The sequence below is a fragment of the Mytilus galloprovincialis genome, chromosome 9, assembly GCF_965363235.1.
Source record: "Mytilus galloprovincialis chromosome 9, xbMytGall1.hap1.1, whole genome shotgun sequence".
Lineage (NCBI taxonomy): Eukaryota > Metazoa > Mollusca > Bivalvia > Mytilida > Mytilidae > Mytilus > Mytilus galloprovincialis.
The window spans coordinates 76,524,075-76,544,976 of record NC_134846.1 but is presented as its reverse complement, the minus strand read 5'-3'; the positions used below and the strand labels follow the sequence as shown (position 1 = coordinate 76,544,976).

At 31.2% G+C, this 20,902-nt stretch overlaps 1 protein-coding gene across 1 annotated transcript in view; it reads right to left on the bottom strand.

Annotated features, from left to right (window-relative positions):
- Window positions 1-3,589: 3,589 nt before the first annotated feature.
- LOC143045980 (ubiquitin carboxyl-terminal hydrolase 39-like) overlaps window positions 3,590-20,902 on the bottom strand; it is a 34,638-nt gene continuing 17,325 nt past the window's right edge. The window contains exons 13-14 of the mRNA XM_076218883.1: window positions 18,807-18,893; window positions 3,590-3,948 (exon numbers count right to left, since the gene is read on the bottom strand). Coding sequence (XP_076074998.1) covers window positions 3,871-3,948; window positions 18,807-18,893 — 165 coding nt within the window. The 3' untranslated portion in view covers window positions 3,590-3,870. The remainder of the gene's footprint in view (window positions 3,949-18,806; window positions 18,894-20,902) is intronic.

Below are 20,902 nucleotides of genomic sequence, written 5' to 3'. Positions count from 1 at the left end.
AACTAAAATATTGTGAAATGCAAACCAACGTGAATGTACTAAATGCATATTTGATAGTACGAGTAACATGCTTAATCATTTCAAATTGAAACACTCCACATTAATATCGGAGAGAAGAGAAAAGGAAAATATAATCGGTTTCAGACATATTCGCTTCTACGAGATCAGGAAGTTTTTTTTTCTATTTTTCAATCTGAAGTTGATACAAACGCCATAGTTGATACGGTGTATCTGAATATTACAAGTCAAACTTCGCAAGGAATCCTCACATACAAGCCTTATAATGCTTAAGGACAATAGGCGTAAATGTATGACTTGGATGGAAGGTTGTTACCACATCTTATAGCTATGTGTATGGTACTAAAGATATAAGGCTTTCAAACACCAACTTAAACTACCGGTTAACCGGTTAATCGGTCGAACGATTATCCGAGTAACCGGTTAGGTAATAGTGTATGATTTGACAACACTACTATAAACTGTAGCACCAGAAGTCATATTTATATGAGATCATTGTTCTCCCTAGGTACTGGAAATTCCCTAAAGATTTATTTTCAATAGTTATCAATTTAACGGATTTTTTTTAAAGAAAAGGGTATATAAGGCATGCTTTTGAAAAACTGTTGAATGCCTTTTACTATTATAAATGCAGTGCATATACCACTACCTTTGACTTAAAGAAACTACAACTATAAAAGGAAAAGGAAAGTGTATCATATGTAGGAGAATCTTCGACTTCAAATATCTAGATTCAAATTCAAACTTTTATTCTCACCACTTATATAATTTATACAATAACTATAAACATATCTTTCTATGCAAGATCACAAGAAACCTAAAGTTAACCATCATGTCCAAACTGATGCATATATCTTGTTTGAATAATATAATTCAGAGATCTAACAAGTATTTGATTTTTTACTAATTTACATTTGTATAAGTTAACAAACATGCAGGTTTTAAAGTTAAAGGAAAACAGGAAGTTTTGCTGAACTTCAAAAGAATGAAATAATTGGATATGAGGATAATTGCCAAAACAATAAAATTCTGAATTAACATTTAGAGTATAGTCAAAAACTGTTTGCAAAATCTAAGTGCATTGTTGAAAGACGTTTAGATTTTCTTGATATATTTAAATTTTTGGAAAAATCTATTGGTAATGTCATTTAGACTCTTCAATATTTAAATTTCATAAGCAACATTATATTTACAGTCTGTCTTTGATCTTGTATTTGAAACTAATATGGAGAAAATGGCCATAGCTCTTTCCCATCTACCAAACATATCATGCATTCTAGTTGCAGTCTAGATTACATTAGCCTTTCATACAACCTTACCAATTTTAAAGATCCTAATCAACATATTTTTGTCCTAAATAGGCATGAACTATTTGCCACTGGTCATTAAGCAAACCAATAAAATACACACAGAATACCAGATAAATTTGTCATATTATGTATTCTGGTACACAAAAGACAACCACTGCTATTTACGAACTAGCTTACAATAAATGTCACATGGGTTTTTAAGAAGGAAACAAATAGGTTGTTTTTCTTTTATTCATGTATCAACATAGGTTTCCAACAGAAAATTTAACCAAGTCTGACTTCATGAATATGCTCCTTGAATTATTACAGATATTAAATATGTACCTAGCAGATTTTAAGATAAAGCAAACACAAAACTTGTGTATTTATAACTAGTAAAAGGACAGAACACAATACTGATTTCAACAAACAACATTTGAATTGTGTATTTCTGACTCTTTCTGCCCATCTATTTCATATAGCATTAGTTTAAACATATTTATTTATAGTGGATTGGGAAACAAGTTTTGCAACTTATATTAATCCCTTTCCACTTTGCAGGTGCGAGTGCTGCCTTGTAGCGGCATTAGCCTACTCTTTTTCGAAATGTACAAGGGTGTCTTTATCGTGCAAGAGATATAACTCTCTCTTAACATGGGTCAGCCATTTATCGCCCCCTTCCGACGGACTATCATCGTTTCCTCAAGACCATACTCGCAGATGGTGCCAAGGGAGAGCCGAAAATTGAGTTCCTGAAATTTTCATCCCAAACGAGAAACGAACCAGGAACCTTTGTGTTAGTAGTCCGATGCACTAACCACTATACCACGGCTCTTCTAATAATCATATATCATTGATGAGTTGGAGTATGGAATTTTGTCTGCAAAACAATAAACTGAATTCTTTTTCTCTTCCCATTTTGATGCCCTGCCCATAATAGAAGAGGAGCACCATTTTTTGGTCTGTGCATGTGTCCATCAGTGCTGTACTAGGTTAAAGTTTAGGTTTCAAGTTGGTTTCAGTTTAAGGTATTTTGTGGTCACATCTACTTGCAAACTTAGTACACATGTTCAATATAAAGTGAAATATTTAGAATATATGCCAAATTTAAATTTGAACAATGTTTCATGGTTCACTGAACATGGGAATATGATAGTGTGAGTTAGGCATGGTGTATTATGGGCACATATTCTTGTTTCTATGTGATTTCATTTTAACAAAAAGGATGAAAAATTCAATATAAATAGTTTTTTAAACTTAATTAGAACCATTTTAATGATGGTTTCTGAAAATCATTTTGAAAATTATCACTGCTGCTTTGCAAATACCTCACTTGCAAAACAAACTTGAGTACTTAATTGAAGAGAAAATTCCCTCCCTCTATAATGTTTCAAGATATCTAGAAGATAGGCAACAGTCACAATATGTTTCTTATTATTTATATTATTCATGAAGGAAGTTGTGTATTTTAGTGTTCATATTATTCATTCTAAAGTGAAATTAATAACATTTTTATAACATACATATAATCCAGAAGTCTATGGTAGGCAGAAGTTTACATTATTCTTTGTACTGAATAACAAGTGTGTCCTTTTTCTTTGTTAATCTAATTTAAAAGGCTTTCTTTGTTATTTTAACATGAGAAGGATTAATTATAAATATTTGTGTAAGTAATTAAAACAAATTCAATTTTCTGTCATACACATTAAAAGATAAATTTACATAAAGAAACCATCTTTTATATAATACTTGGCAATAAAAATTAAAGAAAAATATAACACAACAGGAGTACATTTATATTTATTGTGTGTCACATAATAAGTTTCATTCTTAACATTTTCTAAGAACCTGATAATCTTTTTTGCAAATTCTGTCTTTGCAAGGGTCATACAAGATACTGAAATGTCCTAGACCTCAAAAACAAACATAATTTGCTAAAACATGCAAAGTTTTTGACAAAAATACTAACAAATATGAATACCAAATAATTTGAGATTGCATCAAAGAATACATTTATTGAAATAATAAGCATATTTCAAGGACTGTGCTAATATAAACTTAATTACTGTCTTATTTAAAGAGGCAAAAACCAAGTGCAGGTACGAATTATCATCCCATTACAATATTGTGAATAAAATGGTCAAGATATTCAAATCAGATTAAAGTTGACCATATTCAGCAAACACCGAACATACAGTCAATACATTTACTACAATATTCAGACAAGTTCTATCAGTGTTCTAAGTTATCACACAAAGAACAACCATTGACAATGAGTCTTCAAAAGATGCATATAAAAATGCTTCTCTATGATTTGTCAGTGCTTTTATTATTTGCATATTGTTACCTCAACAAACGTGTTAATTAATCTGTAAAGTACTTGATGTACAAACAATCAGTGTTTCAAGTCAGTTTTTTTATTTATTAATTTACAATTCATTCAATGTTTATGATTTGTCCATGTCAGATCCACTGAACTAACTCCCTATAGCACTGAACAAACTCCCTATAGCACTGAACATTAGCTCTCCAAAGCTCTGAACTAGCTCCTCAAAGCACTGAACTAGCTCTCCATAGTAACATTTTCTTCTGGTGTCTTTCCATATGTTGGGTTTGGAATATCTCTTCTCAATTCAAATATCTGGAAAAATAGAGAAAGAGAAACATTAAAAAGAAAAGAGATGAATTTATAACATGGACATAATGGTAAGGAGACTGAAATGTTTCAACATTGTGGAGACCGTGATGTGTCGGTGATCTCTTTATTGTATCATTTCACAGAAGTTAATAATCCATGGACTTATCATTTTCAGTTTTCCTAGTTTTAAAGGGGCATGGTAAAGCTCTGACATGGTAATGGCTTTTTAACACATTTTATATGTTTTGAATGAATGGGTACTTTATTGAATATTTAGACAATATACATATAGTGTCTTGAAGTATGAAATTTATTTGTACGAGGCTTAGAAACGGAGGGAAATGCGAGGTTCTACCGAGCATTTCCCCTGTTTCGTGCCGAATACAAATAAATTTCATATTTCAAGACACTATACATATATTGTTTTTATACTGAAATCAATAAAAAATAAAAAAAATAAAAAAAAATATGGAACAAATATTGTTAAAAAAAAATTTGTTTGGAATTTCCCTCTTGGGGTACCATTTTGGGGTATTTCCCTATGACCGTAGTCCAGGCGGTAGGACATTGACATTTTAAGGAATTAGAAAGGGAAAATGAACTTAATTAATAACATTTAATAAACATGGTATATAAATTACCAATTTGAAGACATAAGTTTAAATTCTTAAAAGTTTGACCATTGTTACTACACGTTGTCATGGTTGTGACGTGACGTTGTTGATGAAATACAGTAGTTCCGGTAAGAAGGCGGGGCTTATAGGTTAGTTGAGGTCATTGACGTATAAAGCTAACGTTTATACGTATAGCTTTATCTGTATAGTAAAATAGCTGATTGCAGTATAAAAACAAGAATGTGTCCATACTACACATTATCATTTTCTTTATTCAGTGGAAGGTGAAATTGGGTCAAAACTTTAATTTTGCATTAACATTAGAAAGATCATTATCAAAGGGAACATTTAAACTAAGTTGGACTTCAACTTCATTATAAACTACCTTGACCCAAAACTTAAACCTCTAGCAGGACAGACAGACAAAAGAACGAACAAACATACAGATGAACAAAAAGACGACGCACAGACTGGAAAACATAATGCCCCTAGGTGGAGAATAAAAATAAAAAAACTTGTGACCAAACACCATCATAGATTAAACTCCAGCTCTGCATTTGTTTAATCTATACCTTGTTTAGTTAAGTGTTCTCTTATTTTTTATACTCAAATATGGCTGTTAGTTATACTATAATGATATCCATTTTTCTTATCAGAAACAACATATTTAAATATGAAAAGCATTGGTTGAACAGTTCATGAATTATTGAAAGTAAATAACTGGAACCACCCCCCCCGTACAACCCCAGATCAATATTGGATTTCCATCAGAAAACCCAAATAAAAATTGGCACCCATTGAAGTCACCTACTTTTCATTTTTGTATTTTATACCTTGCACTTGAATATAACATTATGTACCTATACAATAAATTATTTTTTATTAATAAAATATATAATATACTGACAAAATATATTATAAATTGACAGAATTGTATTGCATAGAATATATATGATGAGATAAATATTGTCTGAGCCAATAAGCATGTAACATAACAGTTTCCTCAGATTACTGCATAGATACACAACAGTAATCCCGAACATTTTATTAACCATTATCAACATTATTTAAGAGGTAATAAGATCAAATAAAAACTATGCAAATCAATAATTTTAAATTTTTAAATGGAAGAACAAATCAAAACAAAAATCCCTTAAGATATTCCCTGAATTTTTTATCATTTAAATTGACATAAAGTATTCTTGAACTAGACTTACATTACCTATATGTCAGAATTCAGTACAGACATACCTTTATCAACATAATTTTCCATATACTTTTGGAATACACCTGCCTTATTCCCGCTGGCTCTAATAGATATATAAGAATTACAAAAGCCACTAGTAAAGTACAGATAAAAATTTCTTTCTTCTTTGTTTACAAACAAAGAACTACTAAGGACTAATAAACTTGGTCACAAATAGCACTCATGGTCATTTTTCTTTTAATTATGAAAAGTTATCAAGTTTAACTAAAAAGTGAACACATATATAAAATGAAGGACAGATAGAACAATAGTTATCAATACAAGACTAAGTAAGGGTTCAGTCCACTCCCTCACTCTTTAATCAAAGTACTGAAGTACTGAACATCGGATGACCGCATGTTCTTGTGGATGGTCAAAAGCCAGGGGTTAAGAAACCCACTAGCCCGACGGCTAGGACTACAACAGTTAGACCTGGGGTAACCAAAACTTGTAACCCAAAATGCCCGACGGACTAGTAACAAAAAATTCTTGGCGTTTCTAAAATTGAAAGGGGAAAATCCCCTCATCACTTTTCTATCTTATCCAATCAGATTCAACTACGTCTTCTGGGATTTCCAGAATTTGAACTGATTTTGTACAAGTTTTAAAATAGAACAAATAACTCTGGGTGGATCTTGTACTTTCAATATCGATGTGTTAGTGCATGGGGTAGTATTGTACATTGCTTATGCAATCTGATTTCACCTCCTTCTGTAAATTTATTGCAATATAAATGTGAATCCCTTTTGACAACAGAAACTTTTGTCAGATATAAATTTGAAACATGTGCTGATAATTCTTTTACACAAACGTGATGGTTCTATTGTATATGATAAGACCCCCTCCAATCCTTTTACATACCCACGTATAGCTGTGGTCAAGACTTGTATCAACCCCGGATTTGGTCAACTCATTATATCAGAATTTTCAGTGAATATTCAATAATCGATTAATTGAATTTATATGCTAATGAAATATTTTTTGCTGATATAAGTTTTGAATATCCAATTTGCAAAAATCTACTGTACAATGCTGTGAATGGATAAAAATTGTTAATTTAATAGAATTCATTGTTATTGCAGCAAACTCTGAATTTGTATGGCATACTAGGGCTACCAGGTCAGTTTTGTTGGGCTAGTAGTTCTTCCAACAGGGCTAGTAAAATATTGCAATTAATTAGCCCTTGGCTAGTGAGCTATAACAAAATTTCTTAACCCCTGAAAGCACATGTCACAGAAACAGATTACATCTCTATACCTGAAACTGAGGTTAATTTACAGAGTATTTCTTTCTGATACAAGTTCGTGTATGGATGATGAATAAATGACAGGAAATTCAACCGCACTGTAATAACTAGTATATTGTAGTGGTACAAATCAGTATACCTGGGACTATTATACTTATATAATAATAATCCCAGAGTATACACTGGTTTGTTGTTATATATTATATTAATATTACAGTTGCATGTATATATAATTTTCATCTATTTGTATATCATTCTATTCTACTATTCTAATTATAGTGCAGTGCAAATGCATGGTGGACACTCTTCTGTAAAAAAAAATTCGATTTTTCTAAAAGATTGGATATGAGAAGCCATTCATATTTTCCTGCAAAACAATAACAGAGTTATCGGTCCTTGCCGGGAGTGTCGCAAAATGTTCTTGAGATATTAATCGGTAAGCTTTAACACAATTTTTTGGTACGTGTGCATAGAAATTATCAATGATTTTTTACTTTTATATACACATTTTCATGTTATTAATTTGTGCTTTAATAAAAACATTTATAGGAGTATCCATTGAAAAAATGAATTCAAAACAAGGGATAAGTAATGTTATTTTGCACTAGATAATGGCCGTGGATCTATAATTTTCATAGATCGGTTGAAAACCAAAAACTAATTTGCATAATGGAAATTTAGGCGATAGCAATACATCAGAATGACCTCATGGTCATCGCGATGTAAAAAGTAAATATTTTTAATGCATTGTAAAATCTCAAAATTTACAAACATAATTCACTTTGACAGATATAAAGTAATGCTCATGATCCCCCCTTTTTCCATATCCCCAATCGGCATTCTGTATAAAGGATTCCCAATGTTATTATTGCGAAACAATTATAAACATAAGATTTTGGATTGATAGACAAAAATTGGATAGAACTGCACTTGATTTTCTAATTTTCCAGATAACTTTCCACTCAAATTGATTTCAAGGTGAATCAGTAAATCTCAAATCATGAAAAAATGTAATAGAATAGAGAATAAAAACAGGGAATGTGTCAAAGAGACAACAACCCCAACAAAGTGCAGAAAACAGCCAAATGTGTCTCAATGCAGCAAAAAAATCTACCACATGTATGATAATTTTTCATGTTTTAATTAAGGATTAATTGGGTTAGATTCCAAATGATTTACATGAATATGGCCTCTCAAAGTATTGGAATTGATAACAGAATTTAGAATCTAGATATTTCCTGTATTGAAACCACATTTCTATTCGAATTTAAAATTGTTATCTACCCATTTAACGTGTTGATTTAACAAGAGGAGGTGTTTACACTATGATAGTACTAAATTCCATCTAACACCTTATTTTATCCTTAAGAAACTATAATTTATAACCGACTGAGTGACTTTCTACATTTAAATACCATTATGATTACACGAATAAGTCTCATCTGAGTATCCCAACAACGTAGGCTTAACTGATAATTGTGGTATATAGCTTTATACTCAGCATGCAGAGATAATAGTACAGTAAAAGTAGACCAAGAAATCTATTTTAGACCAAAAGTGACAACCGGTTCATATTCCTTTTGTCAAATAGTTTTTTCAATAAGTGAAGTTGAGTTTGTTTGTCTGTGCAGTGTCTCTTTAAACTTATTTCAACTTCACAAGTAATATCAGTAATTGTATGTAACAAATCAATTACAATGTCAAACAGGTAATCAAATATTGTATTTTACTTTTAAATTGTAGTTTAACCTTAAAAGTACCAAAACTTACACCCCACCCCTACTGTAAATTGTAAATGAAATTAAAAAATGTTGCAGGCAGAGTCTAAATTGTATTCTTTTTTGGCATTAACAGAAATTTTAAGCTTTTAGAAAAGTTCATGTTTTCAGATTATTCCCAGAAAAGTACAATTACTCTTATAGTATCCAAATGTCCACCCCATCAAAACCTACCCACTAAGAAATGGTTAACCAGAAATGAAGACAAATGTGATATAATTTTATCCACTTATACTGCATACTTACAAAAGGTGTGCACAACAATTATTTTTAAATAATTTTTAAATATCAAACACGGTAAAATCAATACTGTAACAAAATGCAAAATTGACCTGTGATTAGTTCTTGAAAAAAGACACAACCTTATAATGGAGACATGAACAAAACCAAGAACAATATTTACAGATAGAAATGGTTTTTGATTATATTTAAAATTTGAAAGGATGTTTGGTTGTTTTAAACACTACTTTCAGCATTCTTCAATGGTTATATCATGCAGTCAGTTGTTATTGGTAGAGGAAGTCCAGTAACTGCAGATAACCAAAGACCTTGGGCAGAAAAACTTGCAGTCCTCTTCAATTAAGATTGGAGTAGAATGCATAGTAGCAGTTAAGAACATTTCAAACAAGACTAGTACTCAGTATTAAGCTAAATGGTTTCAGAGGAGATGTTGTAATATAGGAAGTACACCACTAATTCATGGTCCCATTGCTTTCTATGTTAAATTCCTCCGTTTCAAGCAGGCACACCTCTTTTATTTTAAGTTCAAATAAAGTGGCAATCATTGCATTTCAAAGCAACACTTTATGGTGTCTTGTACTGAAAAAATCAACATACCTTACATTGCATATAAGAAAGAACTGGTTCCCGGAACTTCAGATGTACCAAACCAGGTACTTCAGATCTGACAAACAGACAAAATGTACCCTCCTTTTAAAATTTGGTGCAGTTTTTTTACTATTCAAAATTAAAAGTCCAAAAGTGTTCTACAATGATCACCAGTCCTTCAGCTTTCATTTGATACCAAAAATACCTAAATATTCTACATATTTTGAAAGTTACACTCATGTGTAGGAACTATTTTGTGTTAAATATGTACTACTTTCTGGTATGTGCTTTCTGGCCGGGCCTGAATTAGTGGTGTTACACCTATAACAGAACCAAACTTGCTATATTGACTTGAGCATTACTTTATTTCATTCTATGATCTATTTCAAGCAATAAAAAACATATAAAGCCTTAGTCCAAATACTATTTTATTAATTTAAAGCTCAAATTGGACTGGTAGTAACATATGGGTTATTCAAAGAAAACTGCATATGTATATTACCATTGGCCAATAAATTTTTTTTATTCTCAATATCATTGTTTTATTTATTAATTTCTATTAGGAAAGCTATGTGCTTACTAATAGTCATATTTTTATCAGAGGTTCTTCATTAAATTACAATACATTAGTCCAAACTTAAGACATAAATGAGAAATTATCCCCCCTTTTTTCTTGAAATTGAAAAAAGGCTTTTTTTTTTGCATGAATTATAATTCTGTGGTAAAACATAGATTAATAAGAGCAATTTATATATCCCTCAGCTAGATAACTTGTTAAACTGGTCCAAAATTGCATGTACAGTGAGATTTAAAAATTCTTATATGAGTATATACCATTTGCCTAGATTGTAAAAGGCTACCATAAGAAAAACAAAAAAACTTGAAAAATCATGAGATTATTTTGACCAAGAGCTATTTTGTTCCATAAACAAGTCATAAAATACATGTTTTATTGATTTGAATCAGAAAAAATGCAAAAATGAGAACTTGGAGTCAAGTCTTAACTGCATGCATGTTGTATGACCATAAAAGGCTAACATATTTGAGTATGCCAATTTAAGAGCTTAAATTTCCCATAAGCAGGACGGTTGACCCAAAAAAGATGATTAGACATGATTACTAACATCATATTTGACTTATTTTCATTGGAATAGGTACAACTTCTAAAAATTGGATTTCTGGTGATTCTCTGTAATATAGGAAGTACACCACTAATTCATGGTCCCATTGCTTTCTATGTTAAATTCCTCCGTTTCAAGCAGGCACACCTCTTTTATTTTAAGTTCAAATAAAGTGGCAATCATTGCATTTCAAAGCAACACTTTATGGTGTCTTGTACTGAAAAAATCAACATACCTTACATTGCATATAAGAAAGAACTGGTTCCCGGAACTTCAGATGTACCAAACCAGGTACTTCAGATCTGACAAACAGACAAAATGTACCCTCCTTTTAAAATTTGGTGCAGTTTTTTTACTATTCAAAATTAAAAGTCCAAAAGTGTTCTACAATGATCACCAGTCCTTCAGCTTTCATTTGATACCAAAAATACCTAAATATTCTACATATTTTGAAAGTTACACTCATGTGTAGGAACTATTTTGTGTTAAATATGTACTACTTTCTGGTATGTGCTTTCTGGCCGGGCCTGAATTAGTGGTGTTACACCTATAAATATATCAGATAGGGAGAAGACATCTTGGTCCATACCTAACAGTGGCTTTCTTATCAAGGCAAAAATCTTTCATCAAAAGTCTGTAGAATAAGGCAAAATTCAAGCAAACACTTCAAATTTATGACTTAATCTATCTTTCAAGAAATTGAAGCCAGTGTGAGCTGATAATTTTAAATAATGTGTTTGAATATGTTCTCCAAATAAGTGCTAAACAAGCAGTCTGAGAGTAATTGCACTACAATATATAGTCCCCTACCAGTTAAAAATTCCAGTAAGTTGTAACATTTTCTTTATTAAAAAAAATTCTCAGTCCTGGACCATAAGTATACAAAAAAAATCATCAATATGGAACAAAATTCAAACTTGAACTATAACTTGGCCATGGTTAAACTATACCAAAAATCAAATCTTGACAGAAAAAAAATGTGGAAAACTGATCAGAGGACCATAAATCGCAAATAAACAAGAATGTGTCCAAAGTACACGGATGCCCCACTTGCACTATCATTTTCCATGTTCAATGGACCATGAAATTGGGTAAAAATCTACTTTGGCATCAAAATAAGAAAGATCATATCAAAGGGAACATGTGTACTAAGTTTCAGGTTGATTGGACTTCAGCTTCATCAAAAACTACCTTGACCAAAAACTTTAACCTGAAGCGGGACAGATGGACGGACAGACGCACAGACATATGAACGGACGGATGCACAGACCAGAAAAAATAATGCAGTTCTACTATTGTAGGTGGGGCATAAAAATCTGAACTAAACAAAATTCAAACTTGATCTGTAACTGGTCATAGTCATGCTGTAAAACAAATATTAAATCAATATCTTCAATCATGAGGAAAAGAAAATACTTCGATGAGCGCAGCCTGGTACGACAGCAGGGGTCGAACCCTAAACAGTTGAGGCAAATTTTGACACAATATTCATGCCTGATACTGTCTTAATTTGGATTGAGATCAAATTTTTGACATGATATAGGTTTCTGACACAAAATAAATGTCAAAGATCTTACAAGTCTTTTGCTCAATACTGTGCAATTGAAGATTTCTTCTTGAAACTTTTCAAAAATGGAAAAATTTTGAAAAAAATATGAATCCCTAAAAAAAATCCCCCTCCCCAAACTATAAAAATGCTTGTTTTCAGCCCTTTTTGGCCCCTAGTTCCGATATGTTTGGCACAATTAACCCCCAAACTCAATCCCAGCCTTCCCTTTGTTATATGGAACCTTGTGGTATAATGTCAGAGAGATCTACACACTGACACACAAGTTATTGTCTGGAAACTAGAAAAATGCTTGTTTTTGGCCCTTAATTCCTTAACTTATTGACCCTGTAACCCAGAAAATGAATCCAAACCTTCTACCTGTGGTATTAAACATTGTGGTAAAATTTCAGAGCAATCTTAATACTTATAAACAAGCTATTATCCTGAAATTAGAAAATGCTTGTTTTGGGACTATCCTCTCCAAAATCAATCCCAACCTTCCTTTTGTGGTATTGAACCTTCTTAAAAAATTTCATAGAGATCCATTCACTTAAACTTAAGTTATTGTCCGGACACCAATGTATCTTGAAACAACAACCTCATACCATTATACAATCCCAAAATTTTTTGCAGTCATATAAAAAGTGTGGGAAACTGTAAATTGCATGAATTTTCTAAGCTAAGAACCATAACTATGCACAAGATCGTTCGACAAATATTCAAATTTGATCTGTAACTTGCCAAAATATAACTATATACCTATTATCAAATCTTTAAGCATTTCGAAAGAAGTGAGGAACACTTATTTACTAGACTGGTGGACAGACAGACGGACTAACAGTCCCTTTAAGCTTTGCCGGTAGTTAACTAATTACACATAGCCATACTGCTGTCTATCAGTAAGTGAAATGGTATAATCAATCATTTCCATTTTAAGCAGGTGAGTTGTTACCTGGTCATATGGAAATTTTAACAAGGTTTATAATTGCCTCACTGAATTATTTTAAAAGTCTCAAGAGGTATTTAAACTCACTTTGATATCATTTAAGTGTATTGGAAAAATGTTTTTATCAAGGAGAAAATATCATAAAATGGAAATTTAATTGATATACATCCAATTAAACATTTTTTTCCAATCCATTGAGTGCTATTTGTAGGTATTTAAAGTTTATAAATTTCACAATACAGTGATCATATGACAGCTAGGTACCTATTTCACCAACTTTCCTTTCATTTAATTTTACAAAATCCATAAAAACTTCAGAATTATTCTTTTCATTTCATTTTATAAAATATGTAAAAACTTCTATTTATTCAATGGGAATCCTCTAGCACACTTAACACATCTTTCAAGGGGTATTAGCTGTTGAATTCATGTTCACTGATTTGACTCAAATTCTCAATTCAAGATGCATTGAATCAATAATATATATCAGAATTTCATGTGTGTTTTAGTCTAGAGTCTCTAGACGCCATCTCATTAACCATGAAAGGTGACCTCCATAGACTGCTGAAGGTCATATAAACATAGATATAGATGTCAATAGATAGTGAACACATGCAATTGTTTTTTCTTAGGAATGTTTGATTTCATATTATATGATAAACAAATATGTTAATCATTGTTTAAACCGCTATAAGAATGAGTAATGTGAACTTTCAAAGTTGATATACTTTTCCTTTTTATAGTTGAACATGCCTAGTTTGAGCATAATCAATCTCTAGCTTGAAGGTCTCACGAATATGGACTCAATGAGATAGAATTATTTACTTGCAAGTGAATAGTTCATCAGGCCGTTTTTTTTTTTTTTTTTACAAAACTCAACCGAACTGGCTCTTAAAGCAAATAATTTCGAACTATTTCACTTTCATTATGATTGTGGAAAAAATCTTATGTAAACTATTGTTTATATCTTGTAGCCAATGCCCCTTTGAACTAAAGAAAGTATAAAGACTGGTTTAAATTAATTCCTTTATTTTTATTTTCATATATAAGATTAAATTTGAAAGAAACTAGGTTTGATTATTCTACTACTATATAATTTTAGTCAAACTAATATCCATCTAGTCATTTAGCTGCATACAATAATTTTGAATGTTCCTTGATAAAACCAATGTTATGAGAGAGATATTTTCTCAATCACTACTCTCTAATACCCTAAATCTATAATATATTTATAAAATAAGGACAAGCAGAAATCATACAAAAGTTAGCTTCTTATTATATCGATTTATTGATACTCTCATTTTCAAAACAAACATATTTCTAGAAGAATTTCCCATTTTCATTTCCTTTTCAATTCAAAATAAAACTTTTCATTAGTTTAAATTATATATTAGAGCCTGCTGGGGAGCTATTCAAAAAAAGAAATGAATTGACCTTTAACAAAAAATTCTCAACCTATATGAAAATCACCTGACCATAAATTTAAAAAGGTTCTGTCTGCTAATGAATAAATGTAGCATTAAATTACTCAATAAACTGCATCTAATATTCTACATAATCAATCCTGAACTATTAAAGATCCAGTTTCCACGAAAATGTTTAGTTTAAACGATTTATAGAATTACAAGTAGATGAATAAACTGAATCAATACCTAGTGTTTTAATTATAAAAATTCATGACTGGATACCAAATCAATTTCCCGCTTACAAAACAATTACATTTGCTTGTCACTTAGTGCTCATAGAGAGCTCTCAAAGTCTGATGATTTTTGTCGCTAAGTTTTTTAACAATTATATTCAACAATCTGGTATTTAACTAGGAGCAATCGACATGTAATAAAAAAGTCCACTTATTGTATTGAAAACTTCAAAAGTAACACACAGAGGTGTATCAGTGAATTATTATTTTTCTATATACATAAACATCAATGTAATGTTTGAAGCACTTTCCACAATTTTGATTATGTGTTTTTTGGGAACTCTCCAGTAACAGATTTGATGAAAATTGAGACGACTTTGTGCATGATCCGTAATTTCCCAAAAGTATATTTTTGAACAAATTTGTTGAAAAAAAATAAACAAAAATTGGGACATTGTTACACATGCTGTATCCCCATCCCCACCAGTTAATAAGCCCTACATGCCCAAGGACCATAGCAGTCTCCTTTTTTTAACTGTACTGATGTTTTTACAAGATATTTATTCAAACAAAAGGTAATACATATATCATGCTAACAGAAACAAGACTAATATTTTGTCTGGACCTCCTCCTTTGCTAGCAATTAATTTTAAACTATCTGCAAACAAAAAGAAACTGTACAGGCTACAGCAAATGTGAAAATCTAACAGGCTACCACTAAACATTATCAATCTCTAGTCAACCGAATACAGGGATCTCCATGGCCTGTTTAACGATGGAGCCCCGCCATCGTTCAAATGTCTTGCGCCATCGTCAAATGACTCGCGCCATCGTTAAATTGTCTTGCGCCATCGTTAAATTGTCTTCCGCCATCGTTCAAAACTTCATCGTTTTTTGTAGCCCGACGCCATTTTTTTATCAATTATAATCAAATGCATGTGATTGCATAACCCTTAGGCTTTTTATGTTATAATCCAATACAGTTCTAACGCCTGAGGGATATCCGGATTAAGATCGCTAATTGCTTGTACCTGAGCTTGTACAGGTAGATCAACAAACCAGACAGGAGAATACTATCTGAGGATACACGATCCATTGTCAAAGTAATCAACTAAGTTTCAGCAAATGATTATGATCATTTAGATTAAATAAATTAATTAATAAATTAATCCAGTTACAAAGAAAACAGTTTAACAAGTCGAACACGTGCTTTATTTTGACTTACGCAATCAGCATCCCCCTTTTTTAAGAAGTACAAAATAAGACGCAAAACAGTAAATATTATTACATCGCAAATAACTCGAGTATTGCTGTAACGATAATTTAGAATTACTTTAACAGTTTAAAAGTAAAAACTTAAATATTTCCTGTAAAGAAATATCGTATCTAAATTCCGAATTCATTTCGTATATTACAATCAAATTGATACATCCGCGTTTCCGGTTTCTATTCAGACTCGAAAGATGCATGTTGCACAGCATCAATTTTTCCAGATAAAGTCATTAAAAACCTTTTCATTTGTCAACGTTTGCTTTACAAATCTCTTTAACCTTTTACATAACCCGTACGAATTGTTTTGTTGTTGCTGCAAATCAGCCATATATACCGGTAATGGGCTCTGAATTTGAGTGTCCACGAAAAATAAGCTCCACATCAGATGATTTTTAACCCCCATAACAATTACCAAAAATAAAAGAAATCTGCTTGGGGACCTTCATGACAGCTTTTGGTCATTCTCGACTAAGGGGGGACCATGAAGACTTGGCATTTGAATGGTTAAAAACGGCAATAAATGAAAATATTGATACTTCTAATTCTATAATGAAAATTCAAATAAATATAATTTAAATAAGCAATGAATTAGCATGTTCACCATCTTTGTATGGAGGGATAAAATACTTCCGATCGCGCTACACTGTACAGCGTAGACAAGGTTTGTAATGGTGAAAGTTCCTCCATGGTTCAATTTTCATCCATGGAGATCCCTGCGAATATAAAATTCATTTCCATAGAAGTCAAGAAAAGTTTAATGAAAATTTGTGTACAAAGAGTGTTGTAAAATTTCAAACTATTGGCAAATTGAACAGAAAGTAGCTGCACAACAGATCTCCAATTTGCTTAACACTACAACTCAACTTTGTCAAACTTCAAAACAATATGAAATGTTTCTCCTCATAGAAGTGAAGACAGTTCCAACATATTATAAAATATTTTCCTCCATAAAATCCATGAAAGCTTCATCAAAAAGTTTTCTACCAAATGTGTTTTGGACAAGCTGTTTCTTGACCTGTAGTTATTGACACAGGTAAAAAATAAACAATTATCAACTTGCTTTAAGAAGCCTATATTATTATCAACTTGAATAATTTTAACAATCTTTTATCTATTTAACTTCAAACTTCTATTTATGATAATGCCAACCCACACAATTCAAGGAAATAGATTTTAATCAAGTTTCCCAATCAGAATTTTAATTTCAAAGAAATGTGTATTCTGCAAATTGATATCAGAGTTGAAATATGCAAAATTTGTCAAAAATCATCATTTAACAGCAATTATGCCTACATAGAGCCCATTGAAGATTTCATTTAAATGGATTTTTTGTAGGTCTTGTATTCATGATATATTTTTTTACAATTTCTGTTGGTCTTGATCATATGAGATCTTCATCTGACAAAATGCTAATTTTTACCCTCAATAATTTGAATCAGGTTCAATAAGGTACATATTATACATGTGTTTACCTGAATATCCATGCTAAACTTTGTTGATTGTTTACAACGGTGAAAATTGGTAAACTTCGTCTTCAAAATTTTTTTTAAACTAGATGCCCTTATGATTATTGTGGCCAAGTTTGGTAAAATTGGTCTAAGTAGTTTCAGAGCAGAAGATTTTTATAAAAGATTACAAAAATTTACAAAAAATGTTAAATATTGAATATAAACGGCAATAACTCTTTAAGGGATCTATTGACAATTTTGGTCTTGTTGACTTATTTGTAGATCTGACTTTGATGATAAGGATTGCTGCTTACAGTTAATCTCTATCTATAATAATATTCAAGATAATAGCCAAAATCTGCAAAATTTCCTTAAAATTACCAATTCAGGGGTAGCACCCAACGAAAGGTTGTTTGATTCTTTGAAAACTTCAGCACAGATAGATTCTAACCTGATGAAAATTTTTACCCAGATTTGCTCTTAATGCTTTAGTTTTAGAGAAATTCGCCAAAACTATAATTTTACCCTTATGTTCTTTTTTAGCCATGTTGGCTGGCAGGCTGGGTTGTCAGAAACTTTTAATAAACTATATACCCAAATAATGACTGTGGACAAGTTTGGTTAAATTGTCCAAGTCGTTTCAGAGGAGAAGATTTTTTGTCAAAGTTTACAGAAGGTGAATGACAGACTCCAAGTGATGAGAAAAGCTCACCTAGCCTGAAGCTAAAAAACAAAATAATTTACTTGAATGTAACTTTCTGATAAAGTAATCATCTTAATAATTTACTTGAATATAACTTTTTGACAACGAACCCACCTTAACAATTTACCTGAACATAACTTTCTGCCAAAGGAATCATCTGAATAATTTACCTGAATATAACTTTTTGACAACAAACACATCTTAATAATTTACCTGAACATAACTTTCTGACAAAAGAATCATCTTGATAATTTACCTGAACATAACTTTCTGACAAAAGAGTCATCTTAATAATTTACCTGAACATAACTTTCTGACAAAAGAATCATCTTAATAGTTTACCTGAACATAACTTTCTGCCAAAGGAATCAACTGAATAATTTACCTGAACATAACTTTCAGACAATGGTGTCAACTCAATACTTTACCTGAATATAAATTTTTGCCTAAGGAATAATTTTAATAATTTACCTGAATATAACTTTCTGACAATGGAATCATCTGTGGTAAAATATCTATTACATGTAAATCCTGCATCTCATACCATTTTCCTGTTCCCTGAAAATTTCGAATTAAATACCAGTATTAATTATTGTTTAAGAATTTCTATAAGTAACATTTATTATAATGACTAATAGTTATTTTAAGGTTTGCCCTGGCAGCTAAATGTTTTGTATGACGTTTGTTCTGACATATTTTCATTTTTTACTTGACCTATATGTTCAACAAATGTAATTCTCTTTTAAAAATATTGGTCACTCTGCAGATCTTCTTTGAAAATAGAATAATTCCCAAGAAACAAGTAACATTATTTGATTGGAGATAACTCTTGTACAAATCAAGAGGCTCAAGGTTATACACTTGATAAGAAATTATAGGGTTATTAACTGTACATTTTTTTAGGGTTGTAAGCAAGGGTCATATATGCCAGACTTGTCCTAAACTGAAAGTCTTTGTCCTAAACGAGGAATTAGGATTTAGGACAAAGGAGAAGGTCCGGTAAGACCCCTTTTTGGCCCTAAAATATAGCAGTTTTACCAAATTGTTAAAATGTAAACTTTTAGTTATTTATTGGACAGTAGAATGCTTCTGCTACATAAATATGGCTGTTTTTGACAATACAATGCACATATATCGAGTACTAGCACCACTAAGTCATGCTAAATTGCTGAAATCTTCACAATTCTATCATTTTAGTTAAATTTTAGACGGTTTTCGCTTAAAACGAAAGTGACCGCATTCGTGTTCATCCTTAATATTGGAATGAGAGTTGTATTTTATGATAATACATAACATATATAAAGGTTTAGGATGAACACGGATGCGGCCACTTTCCTTTTTGACAAAAACCATCTGAAAAGTGACATTTTTTAACAAATTTGGTAGATTTTTCATTTTGAGCTTGAATCGGATCGTTTTTAATGACTAAATCAGTTAAAATCTTTCACAAAAACTAACTGAATCAAATGAAATAGACACTTAAGTGTTTAAAAAGAGGTCAAAATCTTTCGTCAGATGAACCTGAAATTTGAGGCCAAAATCGGTCCTTACCGGACCTACTCCTTTTACTTTTAACAGAAATAATTTTGATCATTTCGTTTAGAACAAGTTTCTAAAAAGCCATTTTGAACTTGTTTTTGTTTTGTTATCGATTTCCTGTAATAAAACTGTCACTCCAGTGCAGTGTTATAATCCTGAGGGCCCTCCTTTTAACTACATGCATATTAATGCCTCCTGGAAATATTGGCAAATGATTGCTAATCTCTTTACCTGTGTTTTTAATTCCAGTTTGAGCGCATTACCATTACATTTGCACGTCAAAATCATTATGTTTGAGCGCAGCTTTTGATTACATTTGCGCTCATCTTTTTGACAGGTAAACTCAGGTAAAATACAGGTAAAAATACTTATTTATTTATTAATTTGTTCAATTATTTACAAGTATCCCATCCGTTAGTCTCCTACGGCACCTATTTTTAAAGATTTCAATCAGTAATATTTTAGGGAAAATACGGGTAATAATACTTATTTATATATTACTTCGTTTAATTATTTACAAGTATCAGTACCCATTCCGTTAGTCTAAGTCTCCTAAGGCAGGGAAAAAGGAGATAAAGCAGCATATTTTTTTTGATTTTCGGATATAATTCAATAAGTCAAAGGTGTATGCAAAATTTTAAGAAATCTGTGACATAGCCCATTTATTGTAACTTGACCTTAAGCTATAACGAGGTTTAAAATTGGTTTTAGAATTCAATATGAACAATATATAATTTGAATTAACAAACTATTTTCAAAATTAATAATTGATAGTCATATCTATTATGAAAATACCAAAAAAATATCGTCATTTATAATCTAATATAACTTTATATATATTTTTACCCGAGATTACCTGTGAAATGAATGCGCGCAAATGTAAAACATTTTAATCCCCAAATGCGCACAAATGTAGTGCGCCCTTTAATTCATACCTGGCTATTAATCACAAGCTCAGAACTAATATTATAAAGAAATTAAAATTCCATAACAACTGTCCTCATTATTTAATTACTTTTCAGCTAAGA